At 39.3% G+C, this 15,406-nt stretch overlaps 1 protein-coding gene across 1 annotated transcript in view; it reads right to left on the bottom strand.

Moving 5' to 3' along the window:
* Positions 1 to 311: 311 nt before the first annotated feature.
* The window catches only part of GFRAL (GDNF family receptor alpha like), a 29,832-nt gene continuing 14,737 nt past the window's right edge, over positions 312 to 15,406 (bottom strand). Inside the window, exons 7-10 of the mRNA XM_075923161.1 lie at positions 13,534 to 13,784; positions 9,251 to 9,346; positions 1,801 to 1,882; positions 312 to 985 (exon numbers count right to left, since the gene is read on the bottom strand). Of these exons, the coding sequence (XP_075779276.1) occupies positions 913 to 985; positions 1,801 to 1,882; positions 9,251 to 9,346; positions 13,534 to 13,784 (502 nt within the window). The 3' untranslated portion in view covers positions 312 to 912. The remainder of the gene's footprint in view (positions 986 to 1,800; positions 1,883 to 9,250; positions 9,347 to 13,533; positions 13,785 to 15,406) is intronic.

Raw genomic sequence — 15,406 nt, 5'->3', positions numbered from 1 at the left:
GGCAAGCCCCTGACCCTGCTCCTCAGTGGGAGAGCAGGAGTGGAGCAATGGAGTTCAAGATCCAGATTACTGGGTTGTGGCTCACTGGCTGCAGTTTGCCCACCCCTGGGGTAAGACATGATTAGTAATGAGCAATAGTCATGTCACAGAACTCTGTCAAGTTACAATTCTGGTCTTGTCACAGAATCCCCATTAACTAATCCAGTAGTAATTTCATGGCTCTTCTCTGAACATTCTCCAGGCTATCAACATCCTTACTGAAATGTTTAAAAAACTCTCTTAAACATTTCTAAAGGAGTGTTCCCCCTCTCTAGATTTCTGAACTGTAGAATACATATAGATGGGGTGTGGTGGATAGATTTACCACTCACAGCCATGTGGCTAGCCCAAATTCATGCTGCTTTAATATTTGTGCCACAAATCATGGCACATGCTGCATATATGGAAAATTAAAGACTCTCCAGTGTGCAACTGTGGTCACCCAGAACAGACCCTGGAATATAAACCAACTCAATGCCTGAGTCACAAATACAAAAGAGGCATCACCACAATACACTCTGCTACTCCAGATGCAGCTAGCCATCTAAATGTAAAATTATAGTTGTTGCTCTACATTTACATCAATCATACAAAGAAGAAGAATTTTTTACAATCATGTACTGACAGTCCAAACCTATGACAAACAGATAGTAATGTATCAATGAACGAGCATGCACAGGTGGGTGCAGTTTTAACTTTTTTCCATTTGGGAAAGTTTTTGTACATGTAAATAAATACAAAACTCTTCCATACTCTCAACCACAAAAATCCCATAACAAACTAGACTTTATAACATTTTACGACATATATACAACAGGCTGGCTACCAAGAATAGTCTTGATAACTTGCCACACTGTTGATTCTCTATCACTGTTAATGGACCATAAGAATCTCAGATGAATGAACTGGTGAGGAATTTCTTGACTGATATATTGCTCGGCAGGTTCTGAAAACAGAGAGTGTATATTTATTAATAGTGAAGTTATATGGCTTTTGGGTGGAAACCTGGTTCCTTTGAAATCATTTGCAAAACTCCTACTGACTTCTATGGAACCAGGATTTCAACCCTTATATTTGCGGTGCACATTATGGGATAAAATCAACCCCTTCACTTCAGTTACTATACTCTCTTCTATATTGTTTGTGCCCATGTTTAATCCTGTTTTATTTATATTCTGAGTGATAGTCTCCTGTCATTGCAAACCACAAATATGAAAGAAAGAAATTGTATTCCACATGTCTTTGACATGGCTTTTTGCATCTTTCTACAACATTTCTCTTTCATCACTTTATCTGAATTTAATAATGAAATTTCACACAACACCCACCCACTATAGTTCTTGCCACTTTTTGTTCTGATCCCTATCCTCTGACATTGTGCTTCTTCAAACTTTACCATTTAGTCTGGACCAATACAACACATCATATTTTACTTTATGTATTTAATTGACAAAAAATTGTGCACTTGACAAAGTTAATGTGTATTTCTTGGGTTTTTTGTCACTTGGTAAGATACAGCATGCTCCATCTTTCATTCTGTGCACTTGCATAAAACAGCTTCCCAGTCTGAGTCTCCTACCTCTGACAGGGTGCAGCAACTGGGTACCAGAAGGACCAGTTAATCCTATTACTATTACTGAACTACATTGAATTTCATTTTAAACACAACTCCAAGCATCAAACTCCAAAGTGTGAAGAGAGTGACTCTCTTTTCTAGAATGAATTTCCTACCATCAAAGATATGTGATTCTGTCAAATTACCTGGTCTTAAGGAAAGCCACCAAGGCTATTCCTAGGATGAGTGCTATGCAAGATGTATATGCAATAATATAGATTGCTTCACCTAGAAATAACAAAAGAAAAAAGAAAATTACACAGGAAGTGTATTATAGTAATAAGGATGCTTTCTTCTCCTGCTGTTGCAAAAGTTTTCACTTCAGCCCTGCAATCAGTTGGCAAATATCCACTCCAACAGAATTTCACATATTCAGGGCTACAATTTACCCTGGATTGAAGTTGATGGTCGTGCAGAATTTGACGTCCTGTTAGTTAAGTGATGTTTCACCCATGAGCACATTACACCTGACTGCCTGTTTGATTATAGGTTGATTTAAAGGTGTTGATTTTACTAATAAACACAAATGGCCTGCCTCCCACCTATCTAATAGATAGCCCAAACCACTCCTCATGGAATATTACCACAGTTACAGAGGCACCAGAGCAGGAACCTCATTGGTATAAAGAATTCCTGGGCTGCTGGCAGTGTTCTCAGTTCAGGCTCTGTGCCTTTGGCATTCTCTCCTTCCCATCCACCTCTATCCAACAAATCACATAGGCACGTATTTAAGGTGACTCCTTGTGTGCTTAATATGTATATAAGAGATTTGATTGGATCAGGGCCCGAGTCTTCAAAAGTCTATGTTCAATACTGCTAACCCCATGCATTCAAAGAGAAGACATCAGACCCTGTAAATTACAAGATTGCCTAAAAATAAGGAGATTTTAATAAACTATTCAGTTTGGGGTTTTCCTTATTTGTCTTCTGCTTTCTGAAACTCTACACTCAAGGTTGTCCCTACAAGCCTGAGAATTAGAAATGCTTTTTTTTCCAGTGGAAGCTGAGATTCTTACATATTCAGCATGGCTTTGTGAACTGAGCCTGTAAGAAAAAGTCAGTTCCAAATATTGTGAAGCTCATGAAAAAATCATAAGTAGAAACTCCAGATGGCTAATAATCACTGCCCACCCAAATTTTTATGACAGAGTAAAATTTTGAACTGAACAATCCTGTATGCAAATTTTCATAGACATTTTGAATGAAAACATTCAAAGCAAATATTTTCATGTTTTGTCAAAGAAATCCAAATTAACTGGCTTCATGAAATAGTTCAATTTAGATATAAAACATTCTGACAAAAATATTTGGTTAAATATGTTCAGTTAGTGCTATTGGCAAACCTGCATTTACAGCTTCATAGTGGAATGGTGGATAGGAGAGGGTAAAGCATTAGCAGTTCTGATCTCAGCTATTACAGTGTTTGGAATAATGTAAGTACCTATATAGACCTAGCGCTCAATTACCTTTTTGGGCCAAAAATGCAGACATCCTGTCAAATTGTTTGAATTGTTTCAGTTGAAAAAATTCTGAAACATCTGACCATTTCTTTTCAACATTGTAAAAGGAAATGTTGCAGATTTGTGAGTCAAAATGGTTTTGTTTGACTGCCAAAAATTTTAGATTTTTTTCAGCACAGCCTGTAAACCAAAAAATGCATTATTTGCACAGCTTCATATTGATTGAGCGTTTCCAGACTCATTAAAGGCAGCAGAGTCATGACTGACATGAGCCTGGTGTCCTGTAAAATGTTGGTATCTTTAACCAGAATTGCCTGATGGAGTGGAAGAGAGTCTAGTCTGTAGCTCCCTTAGCCCAGGTCTACACTAGAACTTTATTTTGAACTACCCCTCTCCCCAAGGTTGAATTTATAAGTGGAGTCCCCACACTACCAAGCCCATTATTTTTTTTTATAAAGCTGCATAATTTGAACTCTGTACTTATGCTTTTCATCAGGAGTAACACTAATTCCAAAATAGTTATTTCAAATACAGTAGTGTGGATGCTCCAATGCTGTTATTTCAAAATAATTACTCCCCAGAGTAATTCAAATTAATTACTCCCCAGTATTTCTGGGGCTTCTAAGCCTGAGGTAGCATGTCCACATTAATGGTGCCTTCTTTGGACTAATTTCAAGATTTCTCTGTAGTGTAGACATACTAATTCAAATTTGTTAAATCAAGAGTTATTAAGTCAAATTTACTAATTTTGAAATAGTTTCCTAGTGTAGACATGGCCTTATTGTGGTTATGTGGTAATTCTCAGGTCACTTTTAGCATAAGCTACAGACTCTCCGTAGCTATCCCCTTTCACCCTCTCTGTTTATAGTGTGGGAGAGAATAGAGGCAGTACATAGACTACATACGAAGTGCAGTTAGAGTTGGTTGTATATAGATGTAAGAAGACGTCTGACTGCAGAGAGAGCTTGGGAAAGGAAGAGTTTTTTCCAGAGCATGAAACCAATCTTCAGTGGTATTTTTAGTGTGGGTAAAGTTGCTCATAATTGTGTACATGACAGGATGATCTTAAATATTCATTGGCCAGATTAATGTTTATGAGGGTTTCTCACAGCAAGTTGTCAAAGGGTTTTCCTCTCCCACATTTATAAAGAATGAAGTTTACAATGTTTTATAATTTACAAATCAAAGTCAGTGAAACTGAACTCATCTCAGTTCCCACATCAGCTCCACTTATAAACCACAGCAATTGCTTGTTCATCTGCCGAACTACACATTAGGAAACAACTGATGCTGCTACGCAGTAATAGCAAAATAATATTAATTTGTCAAGCACAGTATTTATTCTTTCCCAAAGAAATAGACCACTGTTCTGCAATCATAATTTCCCCTTTTTACAAAACATCTTTGCATGCAAAGCTCTGTATTGAACGAATTAAAGTTTTATCTTTACACATTAATATTTTAAATTTCATATACAATGAGTGAAATCTTGGCTCCATTAAACTCCCATTAACTTCAGTGGGGCAATGATGTCACCCAATATCTATAATATAACTTGATATAGGCTCACGCTATGGGGCTAGAAAGAGAGACGTACATGTGCCTTCTTGGGATGGAGTCCAGACTCTGAAACCTGGCAAAAGGGGAGGGTCTCAGAATCCACAGGCTGAGCCCAACCCACCTACTGCTTATCTTTAGCCAGTCAGTGTGAGTCCGAATCAGTTGACGCAGGCTCTGAGGAACATCTAAACTTCAATAAAAGACGTTCATCACAGCTTGGCTGTCCCAGGTCAGCTGACTCAGGTTTAAGAGACTCAGGCTGCGTGACTAAAAATTGCAATGTAGGCGTTCAGGCTTAGGCTGAAGCTGGGGCAAGGAATCCAGAGAGGGGATAGTCTCAGAATCTGGGATAAAATTTTAGCCCTGCAGCCTCAACCCCATAAACCCATATAAATTGACCTAGACCCTGAGACTTCTATAGCATTGTAACCATACCATGAGACTTAGGGCCATGGTTGGTTTTTTGTTGTGTAAATGTACCTTTGGTCAATAACATGGCTGTGGACACTTGCCTGCTCTTGCCTGGGCACTCCTGCTGCATCTTCTGCTATTCTCGCTCAGTCTGCAGAGGCAGAGTTGCCAAGGCAGGTGAGCACAACTCGGGTCACCCAGCTCTATCCCATTCTGGGCCCTATTCAAAGGAAGCCAAACTATATTAATTTATCAAGCCCTATAACAAAGCTGTTTATCTGATTGTCACTGGATGTATTGATACTATTAGGAAGCACCTGAGGAATGTTATCACTTCATCTTTCACTTCTTTAAGGGGATAAGATTAAAAGAAAAATGTTCCTAGAATTAAACAGAATAACTTCTGACAAAATAGAATCATACAACTGGAAGGGACCTTGAGAGGTCATCAGCTCTCATGGTAGGACCAGTGTTTCTCAACCTTTTTTAATAAAGTACCCCTTTTAAAAAAAAATCATAAGTATCCCGAGTACCTACAGTCTTCAGACACACAATTTTTTTCTACCATTGCAACACCTTTGTTTAAACAACTGAAACATAGATGGGCAGGTGATGAAATTTTGGGGTGTAAAAAGTACAAAAATAATAAAGCTCTGTAAAACTTACAACAAAAATTCGGTTTTCTCCAAATTTTCAGTTGTGTTGATGTACCCCCCCAGATTTCCCTCGAGTACCCCAAGGGTACTTATACCACTGATTGAGAAACAATGATGTAGACCATCCCTGACAGATGCTTGTCTAGCCTGCTCTTAAGTATCTCCAGTGATGGAGACTGCACCCTCCCTAGGCAATTTATTCTAGTACAGTGGTCACCAACCAGTAGATCTTGGAGCCTCTGACAGGTGATCCTGACTGGTTTGGCCGGGAAGCTATCAAGCTCTGGCACTTCAGTTGCCCCTCCACTCATTGTCATGAGGCTCCAGCCCTCAGCCTTGGATCCACCCCACTAGGAGCCTCCTGCTTGCCATGCAGAGTGTGGAAGGAAGAAGAAGGAGGGTGCTGATGTCAGCATTCCCCTTTGCCCCACACTTCTGTACCCTCTCTCCACACAGAGGCTATGTCTAGACTGCAGGCTTCTTTCGAAAGAGGCTCTTTCGAAAGATACTTTCGAAAGAGCCTCTTTCGAAAGAGAGCGTCTAGACTGCAGGCGGATCTTTCGAAAGAGAAATCCGCTTTTTCGAAAGAGAGCACCCAGCGAGTCTGGATGCTCTCTTTCGAAGACGGCCTCTTTACATTGAAGAATGCCTTCTTTCAAAAGAGGAACTTTCGAAAGAAGGTGTTCTTCCTCGTGAAATGAGGTTTACCGCCATCGAAAGAAAAGCCGCGTTCTTTCGAAATAATTTCGAAAGAACGCGGCTTGAGTCTGGACGCAGGGGAAGTTTTTTCGGGAAAAGGCTACTTTTCCCGAAAAAACCCCTGAGTCTGGACACGGCCAGAGAGAAGGGGATGGAGGGAGCTTGGCAATGCAAATCTCTGTCACTCTCACACCCTGTGTGTATCTCTACCATTCTCACAAACACACACTGTCCTTCACTCTCATCACCTGACCCAACACATATGTGGGGGGTTGTTGTTACTCCTTTTGCTGCTTGCAAAGTGGGTTATTTTGGATTTTGACTAGTCTGTGCATTTCATAATTTTCATTTCTCTCTTATGTTTACATTTAATTCTTTGAGTATTGAATTCTAAAATGCCTAACCTATCGTGGCAGGAGTTATTATCCCCATGGTAACTGCTGCTCCTGGAAGTGGCTGGCATGTCCCTGCAGCCCCTGAGAGAGGCAGAGTGAGGGGGTCTCTACAGGGTGTCCTTGCCTGCAGACACTCGCCTGCAGCTCCCATTGATCAGTAATGGGGAACTGTGGCCAGTAGAAACTGTGGGCTCAGAGCCTGTAAATGAGAGGCAGCACATGGTGCCATGGAGCCATTGCTGTAAATGCCAGCTGCTTTCAGGAGTGGTGCAGGACCAGGGCAGGAGTAAGCCTACCTTAACCCCACTGTTCCAACACCCAAACGCCATCTCAGTTAAACGGTGCCCAGCCAGAGCCTGCTTCCTGAACCCCTGTCCCAGCCCTGATCCTCCTCCTACACCCAACCTCCTGCCCCAGACATGAGTCTCCCTGTACCCAAACTCCTTCCCAGAGCTTGCACCCTGAAACCCTTCCTGGACCCCAATCACCCACCCTGGGCTAAGCCTGGAGCTCCTCCCACATTCTGTACCCCTTGGCCCAAGACCAGAGACTGTACCCCAACCTCCTACCCCAGCCAGGTGAATGTGAGTGAGGATGGGGGATGAAAGGGGATGGAGTGAGCAGGCTGAGGCCTTGGAGAAGAGGTTGGAAGGAAATGGGACAAGGCTTTGAAGTAGATCTTACATTGAACACGTGATCTTGTGGTTAAAAAGGTTGGAGACCACTGTTCTAGTGCTTAATCACCCTGACAGTTAGGAAGTTTTTCCTAAAGTCCAGTCTAAACCTCCCTGGTTTGCAATTTAAGCCCATTGCTTCTTGTGCTGTCATCATAGCTTAAGGGGTACGTCTACACTTGCTCCCTAGTTCTAGCAAGGGATGCAAATGTAGCTGACCAAAATTGCTAATGAAGCGGGGATTTAAATATCCTGTGTTTCATTAGCAATAATCTCGCCCACTCGTTATTCCGCTCAACAGCTGATTCGAACCAGGAAGTGCACTCTGACAAAGTGCTAATTTGAATCAAACCCCTTGGGTCAAATTAACATTACTCCTTTGATAGATTTGATTGGAACTAATGCGTACCGGAGCACACTTCCTGGTTCGAATCAGCTGTTGAATGGAATAACGTGCGGGTGAGATTATGCTAATGAAGTGCGAGATATTTAAAACCCCATTTCATTAGCAATTTCAGTCGGCTACATTTGTATACCTCGCTCGAACTAGGGAGCAAGTGTAGATGTACCCAAGGAGAATAATTTTTCCCCTCCTCCTTGTAAAACCATTTTAGATACTTGAAAGCTGCTATTATGTCCCCTCTTGGTCTTCTCTCTTCCAACTTAAACAAACCTAGTTATTTCAGTCTTCCCTTTAGGCCATATTTTCTAGACTTTTTTACCTTTTTTTTTGTTTATTTTCATATAAGTATTTTAATAACCAAAGTTTTAAGAGGAACCTTGACATTTTAAAGTCCATTTCTTAATATATAGAGCAGATATTCACCAAATCCCTCCTCCCCTCTAGACTGGATCATCTTGTCATATAACAGTCTGCAGTGAAACAGCGACGAATGAGGTGTTACTATTCAATAATTGATACAAAGCCCATTGAAATCAGAAGACCCCCATTGACTTCAATAGGCTGTCTTGTGGCTGCTGTAACACAGAGGGAAACAGAATAGTTCATACTTGCTAGGGATGATTTCTTGTAAGTACAGTGGTAAAGGTGTCTGGCAGTTTAAATCATGAGAAGGAGCAGGGTTCTTGTCTCCCCAGAACTCTATAGGTGTTTGTGTTATTTATATAGTAATTATGTTAGACTCTATCAGACATGTTTTCATTTGTAATCATACAATTTCTTGTTTTGTTTCAGTCAACACAGTTGTCTGATCTCACAAAATCGAGAGGAGCAGTCATTTATCATTACCACTGATCTACATAAAAGTAAATACAAGCATATCCTGTGATGTTTGATCACTACCTCTGACAGCTTCATAGATGTGCATGGTGCTTCCCAGATGTCAAAATAGGACCAGATCCTCAGACAAAAGAACTTGCAAGAATGTCTACTGTAATGTGGCTAGTTATTCTGCCCAATCAGGGTTTTTTTTAATCCAACCTTTAATTTATGCCTATCACATCTCCTGGAATCTATGACAACACCAGTACCTAGTTAATACAGTTATTTTCATCCATGAATCTTTAAAGATTTAAAGTAGTTGAGTTAGGGCCATTTTATAGATGGGCAAACTGAGGCATAGCTATGGCGACTTAACTAAGAATACTAAGTAAGTCAGTGCCAGAACCAAAAATAAAACTCAGGTCTCCTGATACCATACTGCACATTAGTTCACGGATGACATTTCAAAGACTATTTCTGTGAAAATCATGATTCATGAAGTGATTTGTCCAAACTCACCATTAAATAAAGAATGTAACCGTGTTATGGGAAGCTTTTCTCCTGGCATATCAGTAAGTATCAGCTCATGGTCTGTCTTTCCCCTTGAAATCTGATCTGAAAACAGGAAAGAATGTTTTGATATAAGTATACTTTAAGTTATGATCTAACTAAAATTAGCCACTGTTTATAAGCCCTGGTCTACACTAGGACCTTATTTCGAAATAAGCCCCCCAAGTTTGAATTTATAAGCAGTGCATCCACACTACCAAGCCTGTTAGTTTGAAATAATGGGCCATGTAATTCGAACTCTGTACTCTTGCTTTTCATCAGGAGTAACTCTAATTCCAAAATAGTAATTTCAAAATAACGGTAGTATGGACACTCCAGTACCTCTAATTCAAACTAATTACTTCCCAGAATAATTCAAACACATTACTTCCCCATGCTTCCTGGGGCTGTAAGTCCAAGGTAACATGTCCACATTAATAGAGCCTGTCTCGGATTAATTTCGAGGTTTCCCCAGAGTGTGGACACACTAGTTCGAATTTGTTAAATCAGGAGTTATTAAGGCAAATTTAGTAATTTCAAAATAGTTTTCTAGTGTAGACTTGGCCTAAGAGACAGACGTTAAATAAAATTGTCCCTATAAATATAAATTATTGCTATTTTATATCTCAGTTATAGATTACTATCATATATATCCAGGGGCAGCCTGATGTGGGCTGCGGCAGCTGGTGCCCCAGGTGGAATGCGCAATTGGTGCCCCTGCCTGCAGGGGATATCAATGATGGCGTGACATCATCATTGGGGGCCCTGGGCGCCCCGTTATAGGCAGCGCCATAGCCAACAGCCAAGTCGGCCTATACTCACGGGCCACCCCTGTATATATCCATTGCTCAGGTCTGTAACTAATTTTTAGGGGGTTCAGAGGTGGGTGAGGAGCGCAGGGAAGGGGGTTGGGAGATGTGAGAGAGTGCGGTGGTGGGGGCTGCACTGATCAGCCCCAGTCTGGCACTGGGGCCGAGGGTCAGAGGGAGAGTGGTTTGGGCTGAGGGCTTGGGGGCACACTTACTTACCTGTGGCCAGTGGCCTGCAACATGCAGAGTCCCACCCTCCAGACAGACACTGTTACAGGCATGGCCACCCTCCTGTGGTCAGTCTACAATATAACTGTCCTATGCACTTACTGCCCCTCTGTAGTCATTGTGAAGCATAACTGTCCCTGCTATCAGACCCCTCCTTTTCTGTTTAATGAGAAACACTCAGATTCCAACCATATCCCTTTGTCCTGGTACAACCAAACTTCTAGCCTTGCTTTAAGTAACATTAAGAGGAAGCTGTAAATGGAATTTGGTGGTTCTAGTTCTTAGTGTTTAGAAAGCATTCTTGAACAAACAGACTCACAGAGGGACAGACAGTCATTTCTATAATATATAGCAAGATTATAGGTGACGTACGCGGCTTTATGGAAACAGAAATAGAAAATGTTTCTGCCTCCAAGGTGCTTCCATTTCATTTGGATAGAAACAAGACAAACAATTTTAGGGTTATGCATGTGAAAAGTGGAAGTATACACTCAGGGGAGATCAGGAATAGGAGTGGATTTTAACCAGCTTAACAAGGGGAAATTCTGCTCTCCAAACCCATCTCCTTGCCCCTGCTCAAAACTGTCAGTCTTGGAAGGAATAATCTCACAACTTGATCAGAAAAAATATCTATTGTAGTCAATGGTATCAGTGCAAGCACAGTGCTGCATCAGTTTACAGAGGCAGGGGCTAACATACCAACCATCTCTAAAGGAAATACTGAAGCAGGCTGAGGAGCCATGTTAATCTTCCTGTAAGGAATGCAAACAGTCTGAATGACATAGGGAAGAGTGTCTTTGTCCAAGTCTAGAAAATCAGTAAAATAACATTTAAATAAATGCACTGCTGGAATACTATCTTTATCAGATGCAATTAATAGGAAATAAGAAATGTAAAGTTAAAATATTTATGATACTTTTCTAAATGTTGAATTCTGGCATTGAGATACATATTTCCTCTGATCAGTTCATGATACTGATCCTTCCTGGCACTAACTTACGTGTATTCTGTGACTGTGGTCATGTACAGCCCCTGTCCTTTTCCTCCCAAATCCCAATCCTGAGTTTGGTAGAGACCTTAATCTTGTAGATGGATCCCCTGGGAAAACGTGGATGCCTACGCACAGTCTATAAACAAATAGGATACCGCATGGGCTGCCTGACCATTGTACAGGTCCCTTTTACAGTAATCAGGTCAGGATAGAATCTATCATTCTCCTCCATTCTCACTAAATCTAAAGCCAAAGATTCTGTTTGTTGCGCCTATACATTTATTTTTTTTAATCTCATTGTAAATAATTAACAATAATGAAGATTATTTAAAACTCACTACTGACCAAGTCCTGAACAGATATCAGCATTAGCAATCAATAGCTCTATAATGCCCTCATTGAGAGTTTAACATGGCCTAACAATGTAAATATAGTCATAAAAATATTCCTCTCTGATTTAATACTACCACTGCTAGGGGTATAGAAACAAGAAAAAAGCGTGGTATCAATCAATAATAATCAAATCCCAAAGAAACCATTTCTGCTTAGCTGATATGAAAATACTGTTATAATATTGCACCACAGTGGTGGCTGTTCATGTCCTTTCAATTTGGTTAATCAAGTTTACATGGAGGTTTTATACTGATCCTTAAGGAAATGCTGCAGGGAATGGCAAAAGCTGATGAGGTGTTATTTGATTATTATTGTGATCCAGAGATTGTAGTTTTGGTGGGTGTGAGCATGTGGCTAGGGCAATGTGGCTACAATTATTGCCTGGAGCCTTTGGGTACTATCACAAAACATATTCTTCTTCTTCTTATTATTATTTTATTATTGTATTTATTTTATTGTTATTTTCAGGACCACAGCTATAATTATGAATTTGGCAGACTTATCAGCACTTCTTTTCCAGGAGGTATATAACATACTATAAAATCTTGCTAAATCCTGAAACTCAGCATTGAAAGTGTAAGCCTCAGGCAGTGTTTTTGCACTTTTATTTTGTTAAGTAGCCTGTAAGTCATATGAATAAAAATTAAAAACAAAAGTTTTATAGTTTTCAGCATTAGCGTCCCTGCTGATATAACTCAATATCAGCCAACAGTTAAATGAAATTTTGTATCCAACTTGTCAGGTTTGTATTTTTTTTTTTTTCATTATCATTTTTTTAAATAAAAAAGAAGCTTCTTCAGTTCAAAATGAATAAGAGCAGGGCCCCTGGGCAAGACAGGGAGGACTGGCTCTGTGCCCCCAGAAAGGCAGTTGCCTCCTTTCTCACCCCACTCCCTGACCTGAGTCATTACTTCTCATTAAGCATATTATACATATTTTATTGTATAAGGTCTTTTTGTCCATGTTTGGAGTGCTAGAAGCTGAGAGTGGGCAAGAGAGGATGGATACTTTGATAATTTTCCATTTCTGTTTATCCCATCTGAAACATCTGGCACTGGCTACTATTAGAAGTCAGGCTACTGGTCTGGATGGACTTTTGGTCTGACCCAGTATGACCATTCGTATGTTCCTAAACCTGTGCTCAGAAATGAAAGAAGAAGGAAGTCTTTGAAGATCCTGACTCAAAAAGACATGACATTTTGGACTCTTCTTTCATTTTTGTTGAGAAACTATTTGAAGATGGATAATGATAGATAAAATACCATAGAAACTTTCTGTGGAATTCATTACTGTTTCAAAGGCTACTCGAACTACACTTAAAATCCTCATCTAGGTTCCTCTTAAGTAAATGTTTTGAGAAATGCACTTCTAGCCAATCTAACGCTATCCTTAGTATTTTCACGATTTTTTTTTAAATCTGATGAACCATCAGAAGGAGAAAAGGTAATCTACCAGAGCACTGAAAAACAGATACAGAAACATACCCAGTGACTGCTAGCTAAAATGCTTTACAGTGTTTCTCTTATTTAATGTCATAATTAGAAATTATTGCCTTCATAGTGATTCTGCTGACTTTGTTTAACAATTTCAGTTCACAATTTTACTCTGAACAGACATTTAAATGTTTACAGACATCAAAGAGCACCATTCTGCATAGTTAGTTCATCTGGACAAATGTATCCCAGATATAACTTTACTGATGTTAACAATGTTACACTGGTGATAAATTTGGCACAACGAAATATTTTATTGAACTCGTGATCTAACTCAATTAATTAATTTTGTTGTGTGAAACCAATATTTTACAGTGTATTTTCCCTCCTGTCACTTACTAAAGCAGGACTTGCTGTGAAGCATATGATAGAAGAGCTTGCATAAAGACTGTTCAGTTAGTGGAACATTATTACAGGTACATTCCACCCGAAGCATGGTGCCCCAGTTATCAATATAAGATGCTCTGCAGTCAGCACTTCCAGAGCAAGTCAGATCACCCTCGATTAAAGTTTCAAGGCAAGTTTTATCATCATAGCATCTTTTTGTCACATGTCTCCAGCATGTTGATTGAAAAACTTCATATTTTTTCCTGGAGGAAACATAGGAAACACACAAGTAAAACTTTGATATATTATTATTAAGACAAATTGAAGCAGAGCAACACCCCCCCACACACACACACACACAAAACACAAAAGAAGCTAACTTGAAAATTACCAGAAATATGTTAGTAAAAGACATTTTTAATCAGAAATTTCTCTATGAATGCTGACGATGGGTCTAGTAAGGCAGTAGCTTTCTGAATGAAAGCAAGAGGAGAGGAGAAAAAAGGAAAGGGTGTTTTCATGGTATGAAAAGCTCTCCTCAAAAAGGTATCTGTCACTCATTCAGGCACTTGTCAGGATTTAATGTCTCCTGAAATCCCTTTTCTGTCAAATTCTCTACAGTTCCAAATACAAAAGCTCTCCTGGTTATCTGACTCCATCCTAGGGATGTCATGGTATCAATAGGCCTGGTAGGGTGCAATAGACCCCCCATCTCTACTGAATTTTTTTTAAGTATAATGCTACAGAGCTGTATCAATAGATCCAAATTTTGCTTTCCTTAAACCTGTCTGATATCACTGACAACAATGGTGTTGTATAATTGTAACCAAGGGCAGAATCTGGGTTTCAGAAATGAATTTTTCTGAAGAAAATAAATGTTGATTCATTTACCAACAGCAGAGATTTTTTCAGAGTCCAACAATAAGTGCTGAAAGTAATAATTATCTAAGGAGACATCCAGAGAAGACAGCTTTTAGCAAAGCAGAATTATCAGGCTGGACATCACAATGAAACCAAAGCAAGTAAATTTCTAATGGATGTGGCAGATGTGTAAAATCATATGTCTAGGCGGAACAAACACTGAATTGGAGTGTTATAAGATAAAGACTATCTAATCCATAGAGTAAAACATTTTTCAGGCTAAAAACAAAACCAATTTAAAAAAACTCAGCCAACAGATATAATAACTATAAATCCACATTAGAAGGTTAGCAGTGATCAAATTAAATGAGTAAGTAGGATTAACTTGGTTCTTCTTTCTGAGTTCAATGATCCCATTTGACAATTTATTTATTATATTGGTTGAGTAGAATAAATATAGCTCATGATGTGCCAATGTTTACCAATAAACATAGCAATTTTCTTAATAGGACACTGTTGTAAAACCCCAGATAAATATCTTTCTAATCAATATCTATTGTATTAAATATTAGTTGTTAGACCAGACTTGAATTTGCTGCACATTGATCCATTGAAATATAGCTGAAAACTACTATATTAATTAAGCACTGATGTCACAGGACTCTTAAAATAGCATGTCTGGCAAGGAATAGACTTATAAGGTTCAATGTAGGAACCAATTACACAGAACATATGTTATACAATTAAAGGCTTCTGTCAAAGTAGGTCTCATTTCTGTGTTAATGGCACAATCAGGTTCATAATTTATAGGAACAGCTAAATATAATCCATAGTGTAATTTTGATATCTATGCCTACTGATTGTTAATGTTTGCAAACCATTAATGTTCAAACAATAATGGGTAATACAACAAGTCTCTGCTAAATATGGTTTCCAGTTAGGCTCCTACTCACACAATTCAACCTGACGTAAAAAAGTGGAACCTCCACTTACGTTAATTTGAATAGAACCTGCTAGTACCAGA

Source organism: Pelodiscus sinensis, chromosome 3 (assembly GCF_049634645.1).
Source record: "Pelodiscus sinensis isolate JC-2024 chromosome 3, ASM4963464v1, whole genome shotgun sequence".
In the NCBI taxonomy this organism is placed as follows: domain Eukaryota; kingdom Metazoa; phylum Chordata; order Testudines; family Trionychidae; genus Pelodiscus; species Pelodiscus sinensis.
Note: the sequence above shows the minus strand (reverse complement) of the source record. Positions and strands in the feature narration are given on the sequence as shown.